Below are 21,039 nucleotides of genomic sequence, written 5' to 3'. Positions count from 1 at the left end.
CTAATACAAATATGTTTCCACAGGAAGTATGTGTGAGGTTAAGCAGGAAACATACATTTTTTAAAAAAATACATTCATTGTTTTATGCTGTCCTTCCTGATGGAAATATGTTTATTTTCTGGCAATACTACATACTGTATCTGTAGTATCCAGGTAGCTATTGGCTTCTAGCTGTTCATATCAAAAGATTCACATATTGAAATAGCTACTGCTATTTAAAAACAAACTGGAATGTTTACAATCCCTATTGTATATTCCCAGTATTAATTAGGAAAGAAAATATCTGGTAGATTTATGAAATTTATGAAAAATGGCCAAGCAGCAATGAACAGAATATACGAGTTTATTCAAAAGTCCACATGAAAATCTAGGTTTTAAAAAGCCTAAACAAGGCCAATTAATGTGACAAAAAGCAGCACTGGGGTGATCCACATTTTTTTTAAAAAGCCTTTCTACTGGACTTTATGTTAATACAGGTCAGGCAGAAACCATGGGAAACAGTCTTTAGATAATCAAGCCTATGCCATTAAGGGCTTTATAGGTAATAAGCAGCATCTTGATTCTCATCCAGAAGCCTACTGATAACCAATGCAACTCATGAAGCAAAGATGTTACATGGGCATGATATGGTGCAGAAGACTTCAGAGACAGCCTTGAAGAAGGTATGGAACAACCATTATGAAAAAATCAGCTTAGCCCAGAAAGACAGAAGAGGAAGAAACTCAAGACTACCCTACTTTGAGTCTCTCTGGTTCAAGGGGAAAGAAGAAAGAAGTTCTGTCAGGCTTCCAGGATTCTATTAATATATCTTGTAACAATAAAGTAGAGTTCCAGTACTTCTTGGGGAGTTAGTTTCCTGACCTGGCCTATCTTGAAGGGCTGACACATGGCATGCCCCCAGTTGCCCATGCCACGACATTCTACACCAGATATAGAGAGTAAGGAAGGTGACCTTGATGGAAATGTGCAAGAAAAATTACCTATGCAAAGGGGATTAAACATTTTTTAAGTCCTGGAGAAATGAAATAAGATTCAGAAGCAAATCCGAGAGACGCCTCCATGGTTCACTGGAGTATAAGGAGGGAAAGAGTACAGCACAATCAGACTTGCAAGATTCTGTTATTATAGCCAATCTTGATAAAAGTAGTTCTAGTCTTCCTGTGGAGCTGGTTTCCTGGTCTGGTCTACCAAGTGGGTCTGATACCAGTTCAGCCTCCAAGTGATTTGCAAAAGGAGCCTCATATAGTGCACATTGCAATAGTCTATATGCAAGGTGACTAATGCATGAGTAGCTGTTTGAAAGACTCCCAGTCCAGCATGTGTCAGCTCCACTAGTTTTAATTATATTTCCTTGTCTTTTTCTCATTCCTTTACTTTTTATACTTTTTTTTACCATGAATGAGAATATCATGATGAGTCTGTGTGTAGGCAGGTAATTCATGTACTCTACAATGAGATATTGCCAACTGGATAAAAATGATGAATGAATAAGATTTTTAAGCATAGATGTATGAATACTAAAACAAGAGTGATCGCTACCTTGTTGAGTCGCTTTATTTCACATTCATAATGCATCTTCTTTGTGTTTGTGAGGGCAGTTTCCTGTTTCAAAAACCTGTTCTCTTTCCTCAGTGTGTACTGATCTTTCTGAAAAGAAAAAATACATATAAGTACATTGATAAAGTACAGATGGTTGAATTTGTCCCCTTTGCCTAACAGATTTTTTAAGGGTTTTATGCCAAACATTTCAAAAACAAAACAACCTCAGAACTGATTCTACTGATTTCTTCTTGGGCTATCTGTGGCCCATACATACCATAAAGTGTGCAATATAGCTGAAGAAATATAGAGGTTATCCCCTCACATCTCAAAATGCTGTCTGTTCTTGTTGTTGGAACAAGTGACCATCAAAAGGCAGTGAAGTTCACTGCAAAATGCTACAGTGTCATGTTCATCGTTTCAATGTTCTGTATACATCGTAACGTTTCGCATGTCACTTTTCTACCCCGTGTTTGCGGGGTGGAAATTTCCAGCCGTGCCAGGCTGTAATCTTCTTACTGCAACTGTGGAATGTATGTTTGGGTTAGTGACTCTGCAAGGTTACTTTCTCAGGCCGATGTGGGTAACGGTTGCTAACACCTGGGAGGGGGTGGTTGCTAGGAGGGAGGGGGCGGGGTTGGTTTTGAAGCGAGGGTTTTTAGTTTGTATTTGGCGCGCTTTTGCTCATTCTCAGCTTTCTTCGTATTTGCATACTATTCTTTCAATAAATCAGTTTTCATAAAGAATCCCCTTGTGAGACTGAGTATGTCAGAATAGGCAATCATTACATAAAGCTGAGAATCATAAAACCCTTACCACTAACCTCCTTCCAGTGCTACTGTGAGGAAATAAAGTTAGTGATGACTGAACCTACTTCCCGCTCGGGAGAGAGTGAGGATTCCAGCGTGGAGGAGACGGATTCCCTGAGGCAAAGAAGGGAAAGGACCCTCACCCCTGAATCGGAGGAACTGTCGGAAGCCTCGGACGCCAGCTCAGCCACGGCGAAAGCGGTAAAGTCCAAGGTGGTCAGAAAGGATGAGGGAACCCTGTCCGGAGTGCCCCAGGCACCTGTGAAGGCAAAGTATCTGCTGTCCCCAGACATGGCCATAAGGGGGAGGAGTGATTCGGATGGCTCCGAGGCCAGTGGGAAATCCCAGAGGCTAGAAGCCAGAGTAAAGTCATTGGAAGAGATGATGGAAAGAATGTCATTTGCGAGGGGCAGTCAGGACAGAGGAAGAAGGGAACATCGCTACAGACGGTTGTCCCCATCTGTCTCTCCCTCCTCCTCCCCGAGCATGAGGAGGAAAGACCGGAGGAGGTACTGGGGGGGATTGCCGCCGCGCAGTCCCAGGCGGGCGTCCCCATCGCCCCCGCGGCGGGTGGAAAATGCAGGGAGGGGACGAAGCAGGGATCGGAAGAAAAGTCCTAAGGTTGGAGTTGCGAGTCCCCCTCCCCCTCGAGAGAAGAGGTCTCCAGAGCCCAGGAGGAGAGCTGGGCGGAAAGAGAGGAAGAGCAGCCCACGAAGAGCCAGGTATAGGGATTTCAAGATTAAGTTTGATGGGATCCCACAAAACTGTCCTTCTTCCTGACTAATGCAAAAAGCTATATGGAGGAATTTGGGAGGCTGTTCCCTTCGGAGAGGGCGAAGATAAACGCTGTACCTACCCAACTGGAGGGGAGGGCAGCTGATTGGTTTGTCCAATTAGCCGAGATGGATGCCCTGGAGTTGGATGATTTCAGAGACTTTTTATGGGCGCTAAAAATGCACTTTGCTGATCCGTTAGCAAAGGAGAAAGCAAAGGTGGCCCTGCAGGGCCAGGGGTCGAAGTCCGTGGCTGATTATGCCCTCGAATTCCAAGCCCTAGCGGCGAAAGTGGACGATTGGTCGCCAACTATGCTAATAGAGATGTTCAAAGATGGACTGAGACCGGAGTTACTGAGATGGGCGTTAGGAAGGGCGGACCCGGGCACGCTATACGACTGGATACAACTGGCGGCAAATCTCGAGCAAGCCCAGGCTAAGTTCGCGCAAACCAGGAGGGGCCCTAAGCAGATGGCCATGACAAGGATGGGCAAGGCACCCGGGACCACTGGCAGAGCAGGAAGGATGACCTGGCAGGAGGAAAAAGAGAGCCGGTTTGCAAAAGGGCAATGCCTGCGATGTGGGAAAGAGGGACACCGAGCAGCGACGTGCCTGCAGAAGAAGACTGAAGAGCACCCGGCAAAGCCGTCGGGAAAATCCCCCTCTGTGCACAGGAAGATGAAGGCAGTGATGGCTGAAACGGAGCCGGAGAGCATTCCTTTCTATGAGGATGAAGGGGACCTCGAGCCGTCTCAGCCGGCGGGAAACGCCAGCCACCTGCCCTAAGAGGCGCCACTGGGCAGGTGGTAGAGGAGGGGCGCGATCACGCTTCGGTGAGTGGAAATTTCCCTACGCTGACAGTGAAGGTGAAATTGGGGTCCCGCACACGAACTGTTGAACTGTGGGCAATGATGGATTCAGGGTGTTCGCGGTGTTTAATGTACCCTGACGTGGTGGCTGCCTTAGAGCTTCCCACATTTCCGTTGAAACGCCCCATGATCTTTACCCAATTGGATGGGTCTACGGCGGGGGGAGAACCGGCAACTCACTCCACAGGGATGGTGGCATTGCAAATGGGAAGTCACTGGGAAAAGCTGCCTTTTGTGGTGGCACCTGTGGGGGGTCCGTTTGTTATTTTGGGGATGCCTTGGTTTGTGCAACAGAACCCGCATATAAACTGGGTGCACAGGACTGTGACTTTTGCAGATGGATTTTATAAAGCCCCGGAGGGGGATGAATTGGACAGCGGGGATGTGGGGAGGGCGGCAGCGGCCGCTCCGCACCACCCTACCGCTCTGTTAGAAGGGTTGCCGGAGCAATATCAGGACTTTGCGGATGTATTTGGTGAAAAGGAAGCGGATCAGCTACCACCACACCGAAAGACTGACTGTGCCATAGACTTTCTCCCTAATGCAAAGTTGCCTAAGCCAAAAATGTATGCTATGACCCAGAAAGAGCTGGAAATGCTAAGGGAGTTTGTGGATAAAAATCTGGCTAGAGGTTTTATAGAACCAGCAAATTCCCCAGTGCCTGTCCTATTCAGACCAAAGAAGGATGGAACTTTGAGACTATGTACGGATTTCCGTTGGCTGAATGCAGTATCAATATTAAATAAATATCCAGTCCCATTAATCAAAGATATGTTATCACACCTGTCAAAGGGGAAAATATTCTCTAAGTTGGATCTGAGGGAGGCATATTTCCGCATTCGCATTAGGGAGGGGGATGAATGGAAAACTGCTTTCAATTGCCCCCTAGGCTCTTTTCAATATAAGGTGTTACCTTTTGGGTTGGCGGGAGCGCCAGGGGTTTCCTATGCAATTGATTAATGAGGTCTTGCATGACCATTTGTTCAAAGGTGTATTAGTATATTTGGATGATGTATTAATCTATACTGAAACAATGGAAGAGCATGTAAAGCTGGTCAGACAGGTGCTCAGCAAACTGAGAAAAGCTGAATTATACGCGAAATTGCCTAAATGTGCTTTTCATAAATCTCAAATTGACTATTTGGGGTATAGAATTTCAGACAAAGGTATTGAAATGGATCCAACTAAGATTGAGGCCATTTTGGCATGGGAGGCACCACGTACACGGAGACAACTCCAAAGTTTTCTGGGTTTCGCGAATTTCTATAGGTCCTTCATCGAGGGGTTCGCGGACACCGCCCTCCCCCTCACTGAGTTGCTTAAAACTAAGGGGCAGGGGGACACCCGGAGATCAAAGAATCCGGGGGCGTTATTGAAATGGACGCCTGCATGCCAGCTGGCTTTTGACAAGCTAAAAAAACTGTTCACAGCAGAACCCATTTTGCAGCATCCAGATCCAAACAAACCATTTGTGGTGCAAGTGGATGCCTCTGATTTTTCCATTGGAGCTCTCCTGCTGCAAGCAGTTGAATCCGGCTGCCTGAAGCCTTGTGCTTATCTCTCTCGTAAATTAACTGAGACTGAAAGGCGCTGGCACGTTTGGGAAAAAGAAGCTTTTGCTGTTAAGGCTGCTTTAGACACTTGGCGCCATCTGTTGGAGGGAGCTACCCATCCGTTCGAGGTTTGGACTGATCACAAAAACCTCGAAGCACTCAGTGCTCCTCGCAAGCTCAGCCCAAAGCAAATCAGATGGGCACAATTCTTCAGCCGTTTTAATTTCAAGTTGAAATTTATTCCAGGGAAGAAAAACTTTCTGGCTGATGCGCTGTCCCGCAGACCCCAGGACTCCAGCACTGTGCCGGATGTAATAGGAACTCTCTGGACAGAACCACAATTGAGTCTGGCAGTGGTCACTCGCAGCCAGACTCATGCACAGCGCCCAGACGCTTCAGGTGCACCCCGTCTGGGACGGTTGCCAGTTCCCTCAGATTTGCAACAACAGTTTCTTTCCCAGCTGAAATCTGACACTTGGTTACTTTTGACAAGGATTTTGCTTGGAAGAATGATCGCCTCTATGTGCCTGAAATTTTGCGCAAAGACATTTTGCTCCGTTGCCATGATGACAAACTAGCGGGGCATTTTGGGTTTGTTAAAACACTTCATTTGGTTAGACGCCAATTTTGGTGGCCCACAATAAGGTGGGATGTTAAGGACTATGTTGCCTCCTGCCCTGTTTGCGCTGCTTCCAAACGGAAGGTGGGTAAGCCTCAAGGTTTGCTCCAACCAGTGGCCAGTCCCTCTCAACCCTGGGAGGACATCTCTATGGATTTTATCGTAGATCTGCCTCCAAGTCAGAGGAAAACTGTGATTTGGGTTGTCAAAGACTTTTTCTCAAAGCAAGCTCATTTCATTCCATGTGCTTCCATTCCCTCAGCACAGCAGCTTGCCCAGCTTTTCTTTGTACACGTGTACAGGCTCCACGGATGCCCATCCCGTTTAGTGACCGACAGAGGCACACAATTTACTTCACATTTTTGGCGGGCTTTTATGAAATTGGTGGGCACTAAACAAGCCCTATCCACTGCGTCGCATCCTGAGACTGATGGAGCCACGGAGGCTCTTAATTCTACATTGGAGCAATATTTACGTGCTTTTATTAATTATCAGCAGGATAATTGGGTCGATCTTCTCCCCTTTGCTGAAGTCGCTTATAACAATGCAGTGCATCAGAGTACTGGTCAGGTGCCATTTCGCACTGTCTTTGGCCGTGACTTTGTACCCATTCCTGAGCTGCCTCAACCAACTTCTCCTCCTTCGTCCCCTGCAGACTGGGCAGCACATCTGGGAGACTCCTGGCCAAAAATAAAGCAAGCTCTTGCTGATGCCCAAGCCACTTATAAACGCTATGCTGACACCAAACGGGCACCTCAACCACCTTTCCAACTTGGAGATAAAGTCTATCTCTCCACAAAAATTATTAAGTCACCCCAACCGTCTAAGAAACTCGCACCAAAGTTCATGGGCCCTTTTCCTATTGTTGCCCAAATCAATCCTGTTACTTTTAAGTTGGATTTGCCTCACAATCTGAAACGTTTGCACCCTGTTTTTCACTGCAGCTTGCTCAAACCCTGCCACCAGTCGGACCGCTGGCATCCACACCCCTCCCCACCTGCTCCTATCATGATTGATGGACAGCAGCATTTCGAAGTGCAAGAAATTTTAGATTCTCGACGCCTTCGTTCTACCTTACAATACCTGGTTCGGTGGAAGCATTTCCCGCATCCTGAGTGGGTTGCTGCCCACCATGTTCGCTCACCTGTTTTAGTTACCCGTTTTCATACTGCCTATCCTGATAAGCCTGCTCCTTAATTTTGCATTTTTAGCGGGGGCAATATGTCATGTTCATCGTTTCAATGTTCTGTATACATCGTAACGTTTCGCATGTCACTTTTCTACCCCGTGTTTGTGGGGTGGAAATTTCCAGCCATGCCAGGCTGTAATCTTCTTACTGCAACTGTGGAATGTATGTTTGGGTTAGTGACTCTGTTCAAGGTAACTTTCTCAGGCCGATGTGGGTAATGGTTGCTAACACCTGGGAGGGGGTGGTTGCTAGGAGGGAGGGGGCGGGGTTGGTTTTGAAGCGAGGGTTTTTAGTTTGTATTTGGCGTGCTTTTGCTCATTATCAGCTTTCTTCGTATTTGCATACTATTCTTTCAATAAATCAGTTTTCATAAAGAATCCCCTTGTGAGACTGAGTATGTCAGAATAGGCAATCATTACACAGTCATTCCAAATCCCAGGCAAAGCTAAGACATCTTGTAGGAAATCAATCTTGCTATTGTTTTTTATATAACTTGTATCATTCTTCAATCTCAAAGCAGGGAAGATTAAAAAGTGAAGAAACAAAAACAGCTGGGATCTACAAGTAAATGTTATGTGTGGAGCATGTTCAAAATAACAATGTCTTTACCTCCCACCCACCCACCATTTTCTGTTTAGTAACCAGTCACCCTTCTAGGTCCACTGGGTATGCTTCGTCCACTGGATTGTTTCATTGGAAGGAATTTTCCTAAGCGGTGTTTCTAACATATTTTTTGTGTTAGTCCTAGTCCTATAAAAACTTCAATCTACCTGGTTGGTCCTACACTACTTGAAAACTATTTTATGAGGAAGAAAGTAGAGAAATCCGAGTTTCTTCAATTAAAGAAAGTAGTGAATGATCATGAAAGTATTTCTGAATGATACAGTAGCTCAACAAATGTAAATACGCTTGTTTTTCTTTGTCAATGGCTACCAAGGAAAGGTAACTCCTTGCTATTTAAGTCACTTTTCAACTGAACAAGATGCTGAAATATCACGTTTAAATGAAAACACTAGAAAAATGAATAGTAGAAACCAGGCCTAATAAAAACATTTGCACACACCCAGTTCTCCTACCATTTCCTGTGCTAATTGGTTTCTCATCAAGTCTTCCAGTCTTTGGCACTCTTCTTGCGTTTGATACCTTTCTCGTTCAAGATCCCTAACAATCTTCTGTACTGTTTCCAGTTTTGCTTTCATTTCTGTGACCTGCAACATGACACAATATTAAGTTGTAAGATATATATCATTTTATTCTAAGACGCTCCATCCAGAAGCAGCGATTGGAAAACACAACAGTCTACTCTAGAATGTAACAGAAACCACTGGCAGTGAAATGTATTTTAGTCCAGAGCTAGGATGCCAGATCACGATTTAATAATCAACCAATATTGGAGACAAGCTTAAGCACAGCTGACAGAATGACTATGTTGTGCAAGGAAAAATCTGTTTCAGGTCACAAAACATCCCAAGGCTACTTCTCCCCTGAGCCACATGAATGTTTACAGTATAAATTATACCCTAATCTTAAATGTCTCCTATGAAGATTATTAAGATGTTGTATGCAAATTACAATGAAAACTTGCTTGGCTTTTTATCATTTCAATTACTAGAACAGTCATTTTCCATTTTTTGACCCTTTACTCAAATCCTTTAATGTAGGATTCGAAATGAAAACACATCAGCTTTGTGAGTCTCTTTTCATGATGGGGTCTTTTGAGCACTGTCAAAGGAGCATTTAAAGGATATGCACCAGTTGCTACAGTATCAGCTCCTTCTTTTTTCCCTTTGCTATTGTCTTGCCAGTGGCAGAGATGCCATTTTCTTTCTTCCAAGGTGCCTGAAAGTATATTATCTGGGACACTGTGAGGAGAAAACTGATGGCTGCCACAGAAGTAGCACAAAATGCCCTGGTTGCTGCCATGTTTTCTCATTATTTCCCAGTCCTTGGTCTTTCAAAGAAAGTAAGCACTCAAATAACAGGAAATGAATGACAGTAATGCAGGAAATGACAACAGGGCTGATGAAATAAAAGTACACTTTTTCTTCCACTAACAAAGCAAATTTAAATGACATTATTATTCTTGTTACTGTTATTATATGTATATCCCCGTTTTCTGTAGGTGTTGAAGGTGGCAGAAATGTCAGGTTTCTCCTGAAAACACTGCGTAAAGTCAAGTGCCCTAAGAGGTTATGACTGGCCTAAAGTCACTCTGTGATCTCCATGGTCAAATGGGGGCTTGAACCTGAGTCTCTGTGATCCCAGTCCAAGAGTTTTACTTACCTATTGCCACTATTAATTACGAATATTTCCAATCATTGATTTTCTGCCAATTTTATACCAAAATAGTAGCTGGTGGTTCTCATTTGGCCTTATGCCCTTATGTGTTTTACAATCCTGTTTTCTCTTTTCTGCTTTTTTTCCTTGGTGTTAATGATGGTTTACTTCACTTAAGATAAAGAAAAACAACTATACATAGTAGAAAATAAATCATGCTTGGAAACAGCAGTGCATCATTGGTATTTGTTTTACCTTTTTTTCATAATGCTGCTTCATCTGCCTGAAATGTTGATCCCATTGATTGTTCACTGACAAAAGCTGAAATGATTAAGCGATAATCTTAGTACAATATTTTCACATTATTTTTAAAATGTTACGCTGTTTTTACCATATAAACTTTAAACTGCCATGTTATTATGGGTTTTACATCCCTCTACATTATAATATTAAATGCAAAGCAGCTTTTCAAACATTATGGGCATAAATCTCTTGTCTAAAAAAAATATTTTGGGTTACACGTATGCAAGAATGAGATTTTGCAGCTAGTCTAAGCTTTGGCTATAAGCCTCACCAGCTGAGATTTAGAGGAGATAGGGAAAACATATAGCTGTTAAACTGTGGAAATCTCAGACCATTAGAAGCTTTATGGATTCTATCTTCTTCCAACCTTTCCATTATATAATTCATGGCTGTTTTATGTTATTGTCTAGATGGCTTCAGAATATTTAATCTATTCTGTAATACAGAAGATAAAACCAAAGAATGAATATAAGTGCAAAGCAAGTAAATAGATCTGGAGTAGCAAGTGAGTCAATATTATACTGTAGCAACTCAAACTGCCTGTGGAATTTCTAAGATGTGCAGATTCCCTTGCATCTCTGACAGTTCTTTATTTCACAGTATAGCATTAAATGTGTACTTCTCTCCAGTTTCTTGGTGTCATGTTAGAATTACTCCGTGTATTTCAAGATGCAGAGCTAGTCTCACAGGCAAAAGATTTGGTTGCATATTTAATACAAATCAACCTACAGTAATTCATAGTTCCTGAATAATGTACACACTTTATTTTTCTATTTCTATCAATGTATGCAAATAAAACATATTCGAAAAAATGCTTGCAAAAATGTCTCTATTAATAATGACTTTTTCAAAAATTAATCTGATGTGAAAATTAATAAAATAAACTTGTGTTTGAAAAAAATGGAATATTACAAAAATCTATCTGATTGCTCATTATACCTCAGATAGAGAAATGTTCAGCAGAAGTTTCAAACAAGTGGCTTCAAATATTATGTGTATGTTGTGGATATCTAATGCGTTATGTTTACAATGTGGTATTATTATGCTCACAACTAATTTTTAGCCATATGCTTGATATAGTCCATATATAGGACCGAGTCAAGCATAACCTGCAAGCAAAAAATGTAAAAGTATGTGCCCCTAAAATTATATGGGAAGAAAATAACTCACATAACTGTGAGTTTTTCAGATCATAAAACAAAATGCTGCGAATAACACATGGAAAATGAGAAGAATATTATATATAAGTTTAGAGTTACTTAGACCATCCTTCCTAATCTGACACTTTGCAGATATGTTGTTCTACAACCTTCAGGATTCCCAGCTAGAATTCTGGAAGTTACAGTTCAAAACATCAGGAATGCAACAATGTGGGGAAAGCTTGGCTGAGCAGTCCCCTAAAAGACTGATATAAAATACAGTAGATGTTAAGAAGTTCTGCTATCTCACCATCATCCATTATCAATTCACCACTCTACCCTTGCAATGGCCCAACACTGGCATGGGGTTTTGTTTTTCCCTTTAATATAACCAAATAATTTTTTTCTGTTTTTGTTATCCCACTTATTCTGAGCTTTAGCCTGCCTAATACATGTTCCTTTTTTCTCATCAGGATTTTAAGGAAATGTGTGTATATCTACACTGGACTCTTTAGATTTCTTCTGTTCTTCTCGTAGGAATTATTTGTGATTGCCCCTTCAGTATCTCATTTGTAGAAAAATCTAACCTGCAGTCTTGTGAGATCTGGCAACTCATTTATAAATAACTTGGTGATTATGAAAGTGATTCTCAGGGGTAACTGTTGGACTGCACATTGCCTTCCTTGGCATCTAGAAATGCACTGCTGAGTCAGTGACCTGCCTGGCTTGCTTGTGGGGTTGGAATGAGTCATAGAAAAAACTGCCATGTGCTTTTGTTCCCCATGTGCAGTTCTCCTTCCACGCAGGCAAACCCATGAAATATTGTAGGAAATGTGTTTTGGAGAATCTTAATGATTTAGGTTCAAAGTCCAACAAAAAATACTTCAACTTACCTCCTGTTTCTGCCTTTCTAATGATATAATTTTTTGTTCCAATGATATATCTGTTAGCTTCTTTGTAAATATACCCTACAAAAACAAAAACAAAATAATTCAGTTGAAGATAAATCCCATTACATTGATCTAATAAAAAAATTGAATAGATACCAGTCTAGTTTTGCAGCTAAATAACGTAAAAATAATGTATCAGTCTGAGTATTAGATATTGTTCCAATGTAAATTAGTTTCCCCCCACCATGTTTCTTCCCTTCCCCCTGAAAGTGTTTAATAATTGAACTTTGTTATGTTATCTTCTACTTTAGAATATTTTATTCTTATTTTTTCCACCCCCTTGGAATGTTGGAAGCTATTATTAAGCTATTATGTTGAATATTAATCTGATTGGGTGCTTGGAAATTTAACTGTTGAATCTGATTTACTTTCAGCCAGCAACATACTTTGCTTTAAAGCATTACATATATACTGTATAAAATCACATTTCTCAGTTACCAATTAAAAACCTTAGTTATCCAAAATATTTACAATATTTCTATAATACTTACAGTATTGTAATATTTAAAATTATGTTGAAGCACTTACAATATTACAAGGAATTAAACAAAATATACATTTTCTATGATAAAAGTATGTATTTATTTATTTTAATTTATTTTTTCAAATTTTTGCTGAAAAGAGGGACTCTGGGCAGTTTACAAAGTATCCAATATAATTTTTAAAAATTCTAAGGCAATTTTTACAATTTATCAGAATAATATTTTTCAGCATTGTTCAAATCTATTCACATGATATTTATTTACCTGCTTCGTAAGTTCCATTTATGTGTGCCTGTTCCTCCAGAAACATAATTTTAATCACTTACTAAAAGGCATTTTTGGCCCACCAAGTAATGGTTTATTTGTGACTTGCCATGTTTTGTTTTAGATATTCTTACTTTCCAATAATTAAATTAATCATAGCTAACATACTGTATGCTTATTAAAGCTTTACTTCACTTTAGTATCACTTAAATAGGCAACGTTCTCATTTTATTAATGCTGCAACCAGAGGCTGTTTAATTACCCATCTTAAATTTTAGCTAGAGGAAATTAAGAGGATTAAAAAGGGTTCAGCCAAAGTATTACTACTTAATATGAGTCATCTGAAAACTCCAACTCTCAAGCATGGCATTAAGTGGACAACTTCTCTCACATGCAGTGTTACATAATACTTTTTCATTGTTACTTCCCTCCAGTGAAGGATTATTTCACACACAAATGTTCCCTTGGGCACATTTGAATATATTTCTGTTTAGTTTTACAAGAATGATCTGTGATGAACTCTACAAATCCTATACTTCTCCTTTGTTCAAATATCAAAAGTTCTATTTCTGTTTTAAATTAACTACCGCTTTGAAAGTTGTCTGAACCCTAACTAAGATTATTGAAGCAAATTAGATTCATAAACTAGTTTAAAAATTATTAAATACTATTTTTCTGGATAAACATAATACAAGCTTCCAAACTCTTCTTCACTACTGTGATAGACCAGGAAGAGAATCGTGTATTTCTGTTTATTTTCACTAAAGTATCATGGTGTTTGGAATGTATAAGAGTCATTTAAATATTTCACTTGTTCCATATCATATCCCAGCCATAGGATGGTTATAGAGCACTTCCCACCATGGGGATCAATCTGACAAGGAATCACACTGCAGATTCTCAGATACTGGGAACTTTGCTCCATTCCATTTCACTGAGTTGATGTTTGAAGCATACTGCAGATATCTTTATCATGTGGGAATCGTAGTAACAATGACCTTCTCTGAATGTCTTGGTCACATTTGCTGTATTAGAATGGGCAATCTAGGTTCTCATTAATACAAATTCTGGACTGCTTCCTTCCCATATCTCATTGGGTATTAGATTTCAGGGTAGCTAAATGCAAGTTTTTTTATAATGCCAGCATCAGAAGTTATATATGGAATGAGAGACACAACTGCAGCAAGCATAGATGGACATCCCCAGAAAAAATATTTTTTAAAAAGGAATATGTTTATGAGAAAACCTGAGGGTCAGGACAAGATTGGCAGGGTGCAGATGCTGCATATCCGTCTCACCTAGGCAATTTTTTTTTTTTTTTTGGAACAATTTGGGCTTGAATAGTCTGGAAGAGACTATTCTTCATAGTCTGGAAGAATCTGCACAATAGACACATTCAGTTACAAAATTAACACTTTCAGTAGGAGATTTAAAAATTCTTCTATGAAATACATATTAAAATAGAAATGCTGATCCATCTGAAATTTTCAAAAAGCAACAGCAGTATATTTAATATCCAGCCTGAAATAATAACTTCATGAATTCAGTCAATATTTTATTTGCTTTTAGGCAAATGTATTGTTGCTGTTATTGATCTTCCTCTTCTTGTTATTTAAGATAAAATGCTATGAATCCACAAAGCACAGATTAGATTAGATTAGATTAGAGCCAATCTGAACACAATGAATGAGGAACTGGAGCCACAATTGTAATTACTTGTGAAATACAGTACATTAAGGTGTTGTTTTTTGTTTTATAAGATCATATTCATACTACACCAGAATAGTATGAGTATACTATTAATTGTTGTAACAATTAATGACATTTTGAAGGCACAATTTCCTCCATTTAAATAATGAAAATAGGCTTTGGAAATTTTTCTCACCCAAATACACAATATTTGTATTTTAGAAGACAATAAAACATTTGAAACTAATAGAGTTGCTGCCTGAATAGAAAACCAAGGTTTAAATCAATCTGCCTTGAGTACTGTCTATCTAGAACAGCAGAATTATAAATCAATACTAATAATAATAGTAATAATAATAATACTGTAATAATAGTAACAACAATAATGTAATAAGCATTCATATATTCATATATATTTATAAAATAACATAAAATGATTGAATTGCCATAGACACACACCTTTAGACTGGGAGCATACTTACTTCTGAAATGATTTCTGAAGTTTTCCTGGATTCCATAACAGCTGGTACCTTCCCTGAACGATTTTGGCTCTTGCTTTTTTCAAAGGCCTTTAAATCAGACAATATAAAGAAGTCATGTATACTATAAGATAGAATTAATCCAAAGAAGAACACTAAAACTATGGTATCAGGAACTTCACACAAGGGTTTCCAAATTTTCTGCATGTCAAATGCTGAAAGCAATGGAACTTGTATTTGAATCTTTCATAAAAGGGGCTTCCCAGAATATCTCAAGCATATAGCCCATGATTAATGTAAAAAGGTAACTGTTCAAAGTGGTGTGTAACCTGCCATTTCCCTATTCTCTTCCCGTTTGTCTTTGGGTGGGGTGGAGTTGCACAGGCAAGAAAAAAAATAGAATGAACTTATTACCTCCTAACCATCATCCATTATCAGATTTTTTTTCTATGCTATCTTCCTACATGAACAGGGAACTTTTCTGATTACTGTTAACACATATTGGATATTTACCCATGACAAGGAAATGAGTGAATCATACTTTATAAAGCAGGAGAATGACTGTAAAATAAGAGAAAAGGAAATGTCTAGCATGAGGAACTTTATGTACCACAAAACATGTCCTTTATAACCCGGGCATGAATATTTTTGTCCCAGAGAAGTCTAACTAATTCTTCCAAGTAAACTAATTTTCCCTACTGTAATAATTGGTGGGTTCACAAGGAAAAGAATTCTGACAGGAACTCATCTTTTTATTTTAATAGAATGGAATTTTGATACTATTTCTAATAAAAGCAATAAATTTACAATAACTGCCAATCCTATATAGCTGTTCTGAGCTTTTCCCTGTGCGGAAAGAACATTTTCTAAACTAAGGGCTGGTGTGGGATGGAAGGTTATATCCCGTGGTGATATGGATCTAGATTGGTTCACCATTTGCTCAGTCATAGAAGGAGAGAAGTATTGTGCATCTTATATTGTGTCATTTGTTTTTGTTTGAAATATTTTTACAGATAATCTCAATTCATTTTATTGATTGTCATGCAAAGTTAAACCATGTTTTGTGAACTATTGTAGGTTTATGTATCAAATAAATTTTCTTTTGATTACTGTGCTGATATAACAACAGACTTTTCTAAATATGAATTCCAGATATTTGCTTGATAATGTTAATGTCGGATGATTAAATGGTTTGATTTTATAGAAATAATGTTACCAAAATTTAATTAATGGTAAGAGATTAATTTTGTATAATATGAATTTATATCTGTGTTGGAGAAGGTCATAAATCACCTTTTTCTATGTTTTCTTTATACCTCTACACTTTTATAATTTTTCTTTTTCTTTAGTTATGTACTCTATCTTTTCTGTATTCTATATTTTGTATTTTAATTATATTTTGAAAAATTAATAAAGTTCTAATAAAAAATAATGTTAATGTCAATAATAATGCTTTTTCATAGAAACCCAAATTTAACATGGCAATACTAACTTCCCACAAATAGCAATTGCAGCTTAAATCTGATTTGGATAAAATTCTAAATTTTCTGGAAAATATCTCCAGTTTTTCTGAACCAGTTTCAGTGTAGTTTAAGGCTTTGGCTGCTACTCATTCATAAAATTCTTAATTTTAAAAAAAGACAATATTTATATTCATATACGCACACACTATTATGTTGTCTACTGTTTCCAATAAGGATTTTTTTCTAGAGATTTACTTTAACTTTTGAATTTATAAGTAACAAATTAGAAAATTCTGCCTTTTCCCTTTCCCTTGGTAACTTTCTTACAATGTGTTCTGTATCAGCATTTCTATTAATAACCAAGTAGGTGTATTGGACAGGTAACTAAAAATAGAAAATATAAGTGAAGAAAAATGTACGATACTTGACTTCTGTGTAAGAATAAGAATGGAATATATCACTTTCTGTAGGTGTAGTATATTGTTAATTATATATAGCTATTCTCATTTAAAATCTTACACATTTGTGAAGGTAGGCGGATTTAAAGAAACCACAATTCAGTCTTTTAGTTTACAGGGGAAATGTGCCCTGATTATAACTTCTATAGCAATCTCACAGCTATATATTTTATTTGAGAAGTCCCCATGAAATCTCAATATATTCTTTTTTTAAAAAGTGAAAATAATGAAACAATGATGTTCAATAGCACATTATCTTATGTGTTGCATAATCAGAAGATTTCTAAGATGCTAAAGAAATTATAAGAAATATGCCAGGGTTACATGTTGAAAGAAATAATACCAAAAAAGCATCCTTTTACCACCCAAACATCATCCTGGTAGAAAAACCCAATTTATCAAATTTCACTGCAAAACCTGTCACGTATGTTAAAAAAGGATGTCAGTGCCTGCAACATATACCATTGTGAGCCATTTGAGGTAGACCAAATCAGGAAAAAGTGCAAAGATTATAGGAATGTTACTTTATTGCTATAGGGTACATTAACAGAATCTTGAAAGAATCTTGAAATCATGCCAGAATTTTCCTTCATACCCTCTGATACCAAACAGACTCAAGCCAGGATTATCTTGAGTTTCTTTCTCATGCCTTCTCCTTTCCCAGGAGTTTCTGAGTTACTGTTTGCTTTCTCTTAACAGTTCTTGCATTCCTTCATCAAATTTATCTCTGTACACCTCTACAACAATACCAGGGAAAGGAACATTTGAAAAAAAGAAAAAAGAGAAAAAAGAAAGTAAGTGTTAAGTTTCCACCTTTCCTTCCTTCCTTCCTTCCTTCCTTCCTTCCTTCCTTCCTTCCTTCCTTCCTTCCTTCCTTCCTTCCTTCCTTCCTTCCTTATTTCTTTTCAAGCTACCAATGATTGGTTTTGTTGTTGTTTATTCGTTCAGTAGCTTCCGACTCTTCGTGACTTCAAGGATCAGCCCACGCCAGAGCTTCCTGTCGGTCGTCAACACCTCCAGCTCCCCCAGGGACGAGTCCATCACCTCTAGAATATCATCTGTCCATCTTGCCCTTGGTCGGCCCCTCTTCCTTTTGCTTTCCACTCTCCCTAGCATCATCTTCTTCTCCAGGGTGTCCTGTCTTCTCATTATGTGGCCAAAGCATTTCAGTTTTGCCTTTAATATCATTCCCTCAAGTGAGCAATCTGGCTTTATTTCCTGGAGTATGGACGAGTTTGATCTTCTTGCAGTCCAAGGCACTCTCAGAATTTTCCTCCAACACCACAGTTCAAAAGCATCGATCTTCTTTCTCTCAGCCTTCCTTATGGTCCAGCTCTCACAGCCATATGTTACTACTGGGAATACCATTGCTTCAACTATGCGGACCTTTGTTGTCAGTGTGATGTCTCTGCTCTTAACAATTGTAACGAGATTTGTCATTGCTCTTCTCCCAAGGATTAAATATCTTCTGATTTCCTGACTGCAGTCAATAATCTTTGCACCTAGGAATCCAAAGTCTTTCCCTGCTTCTACATTTTCTCCCTCTATTTGCCAGTTATCAATCAAGCTGGTTGCCACAATCTTGGTTTTTTGAGGTTTAGCTGCAAGCCAGCTTTTGCACTTTCTTCTTGCACCTTCATCATAAGGCTCCTCAGTTCCTCTTCACTTGCAGCCATCAAAGTGGTATCATCTGCATATCTGAGATTGTTAATGTTTCTTCCAGCGATTTTAACTCCAGCCTTGAATTCCTCAAGCCCAGCACATTGCATGATATGTTCTGTGTACAAGTTGAATAGGTAGGGTGAGAGTATACAACCCTGCCATACTCCTTTCCTTTAGGGTCTGTTCTTTAAACCAGTGTGTTGTTCTGTGATCTGTTCTTACTGTTGCTGCTTGGTCGTTATACAGATTCCTCAGGAGGCAGACAAGATAAGTTGGTATCCCCATACCACTAAGAACTTGCCACAATTTGTTATGGTCCACACAGTCAAAGGCTTTAGAATAGTCAATAAAAGAGAAATAGATGTTTTTCTGAAACTCCCTGGCTTTTTCCATTATCCAGCGGATATTGGCAATTGGTCCCTAGTTCCTCTGTCTTTTCGAAACCCAGCTTGTACATCTGGCAATTCTCGCTCCCTGAATGGCTGAAGTCTACCTTGCAGGATCTTGAGCATTACCTTACTGGCATGTGAAATAAGTGCCACTGTTCGATAGTTTGAACATTCTTTAGTGTTTCCCTTTTTTGGTATGGGGATATAAATTGATTTTTTCCAATCTGATGGCCATTCTTGTGTTTGCTGGCATATAGCATGCATTACCTTGACAGCATCAGCTCGCAAGATTTTGAACAATTCACCTGGGATACCGTTGTCTCCTGCTGCCTTGTTTTTAGCAATGCTTCTTAAGGCCCATTCAACCTCACTCTTCAGGATGTCTGGCTCTAGCTCACTGACCACACCGTCAAAGCTATCCCCGATATTGTTACCCTTCCTATACAGGTCTTCCATATATTCTTGCCATCTTTTCTTGATCTCTTCTTCTTCTGTTAGGTTCTTGCCATCTTTGTTTTTGATCATACCCATTTTTGCCTGGAATTTACCTCTGATGTTTCTAATTTTCTGGAAGAGGTCTCTTGTCCTTCCTATTCTATTGTCTTCTTCCACTTCCATGCACTGCTTGTTTAAAAATAATTCCTTATCTCTTCTGGCTAACCTCTGGAAGTTTGCATTTAATTGGACATATCTCCCCCTATCACTGTTGCCTTTTGCTTTCCTTCTTTCTTGGGCTACTTCTAGTGTCTCAGCAGACAGCCATTTTGCCTTCTTGGTTTTCTCTTTCTTTGGGATGTATTTTGTTGCCGCCTCCTGAACAATGTTGCGAATTTCTGTCCATAGTTCTTCCGGGACCCTATCTACTAAGTCCAGTCCCTTAAATCGATTCTTCACCTCCACTGCATATTCCTTAGGAATATTAGTGAGCTCATATCTAGCTGATCTGTGGGTCTTCCCTAATCTCTTTAGTCTGATCCTAATTTGGGCAAAAAGAAGTTCGTGATTGGAACTACAGTCAGCTCCAGGTCTTGTTTTTTCTGACTGTATAGATGTCTGCCACCTTTGGCTGCAAAGGATGTAGTCAATCTGATTTTGGTGTTGTCCATCTGGGGAAGTCCATGTATAAAACCGTCTCTTACATTGCTGGAAGGGGGTGTTTGTTATGCAGAGTGAGTTGTCTTGGCAAAATTCTATCAGCCTATGTCCTGCTTCATTTTGTTCTCCCAGGCCTGGCTTACTTGTAATTCCAGATGTCATCTGACTGCCCACCTTACCATTCCAGTCTCCTGTGATGAGAACAATGTCTCTTTTAGGTGTATTGTCCAGTAGGTACTGCAGATCCTCATAGAACTGCTCTACTTCAGCTTCTTCAGCATCTGTGGTTGGGGCGTATATTTGGATCGCTGTGATGTTAGATGGCTTGCCCTGAATTCAAATTGAGATCATTCTATCGTTTTTTGGATTGTATCCAAGCACTGCTTTAGCCACTTTACTATTAATTATGAAGGCTACTCTATTTCTTCTGTGGTCCTCTTGTCCACAGTAGTAGATCTGGTGGTCATCTGATGTGAAGTGGCCCATTCCAGTCCATTTCAGTTCACTGATGCCCAAAATGTCTATCTTTAATCTTTGTATCTCACCAATAACCACATCCAATTTGCCCTGGCTCATAGATCTTACATTCTAGGTTCCAATGGTGTGTTGATCCTTAGAACATCAGATTCGCTGTTCACCAGCACCACTGGCTGCTAGCTGTCCTTTTGGCTTTGAGCTAGCTGCGTCATCATGTCTGGGGCTAGTTGAACTCATCCTCTGTTCCTCCCCAGTAGCATTTTGACCATCCTCCGACCTTGGGGTCTCATCTTCCGATGGTACACTGACATATCTCTGGTTGTACTGATCCATTTAGTTTTCACGGCAAGAATACTGGGGTGCATTGCCATTACCTTCCCCAGGGATTGCATTTAGTCTGACCTCTCTGTCATGACCTTCCCGTCTTGGGTGGCCCTTCATGGTTTAGCTCATGGCATCACTGAGGTGCTCAAGCTCCATCACCACAACAAGGTAACGATCCTTTGCTGAAGTTAATGATTGTACAGCTTACAATTAAAAGGTTAAAAACAACATATATCA

At 39.5% G+C, this 21,039-nt stretch overlaps 1 protein-coding gene across 1 annotated transcript in view; it reads right to left on the bottom strand.

The window, feature by feature from the left end:
- The window catches only part of TNIP3 (TNFAIP3 interacting protein 3), a 61,155-nt gene that overhangs the window by 16,003 nt on the left and 24,113 nt on the right, over window positions 1-21,039 (bottom strand). Inside the window, exons 4-8 of the mRNA XM_063310417.1 lie at window positions 14,938-15,024; window positions 11,964-12,038; window positions 9,884-9,949; window positions 8,428-8,559; window positions 1,540-1,647 (exon numbers count right to left, since the gene is read on the bottom strand). Coding sequence (XP_063166487.1) covers window positions 1,540-1,647; window positions 8,428-8,559; window positions 9,884-9,949; window positions 11,964-12,038; window positions 14,938-15,024 — 468 coding nt within the window. The remainder of the gene's footprint in view (window positions 1-1,539; window positions 1,648-8,427; window positions 8,560-9,883; window positions 9,950-11,963; window positions 12,039-14,937; window positions 15,025-21,039) is intronic.

The sequence above is a fragment of the Candoia aspera genome, chromosome 8 (assembly GCF_035149785.1).
Source record: "Candoia aspera isolate rCanAsp1 chromosome 8, rCanAsp1.hap2, whole genome shotgun sequence".
NCBI classification, from domain to species: domain Eukaryota; kingdom Metazoa; phylum Chordata; class Lepidosauria; order Squamata; family Boidae; genus Candoia; species Candoia aspera.
The sequence above is the reverse complement of the archived record's forward strand: the minus strand, read 5'-3'. Positions and strand labels throughout refer to the sequence as shown.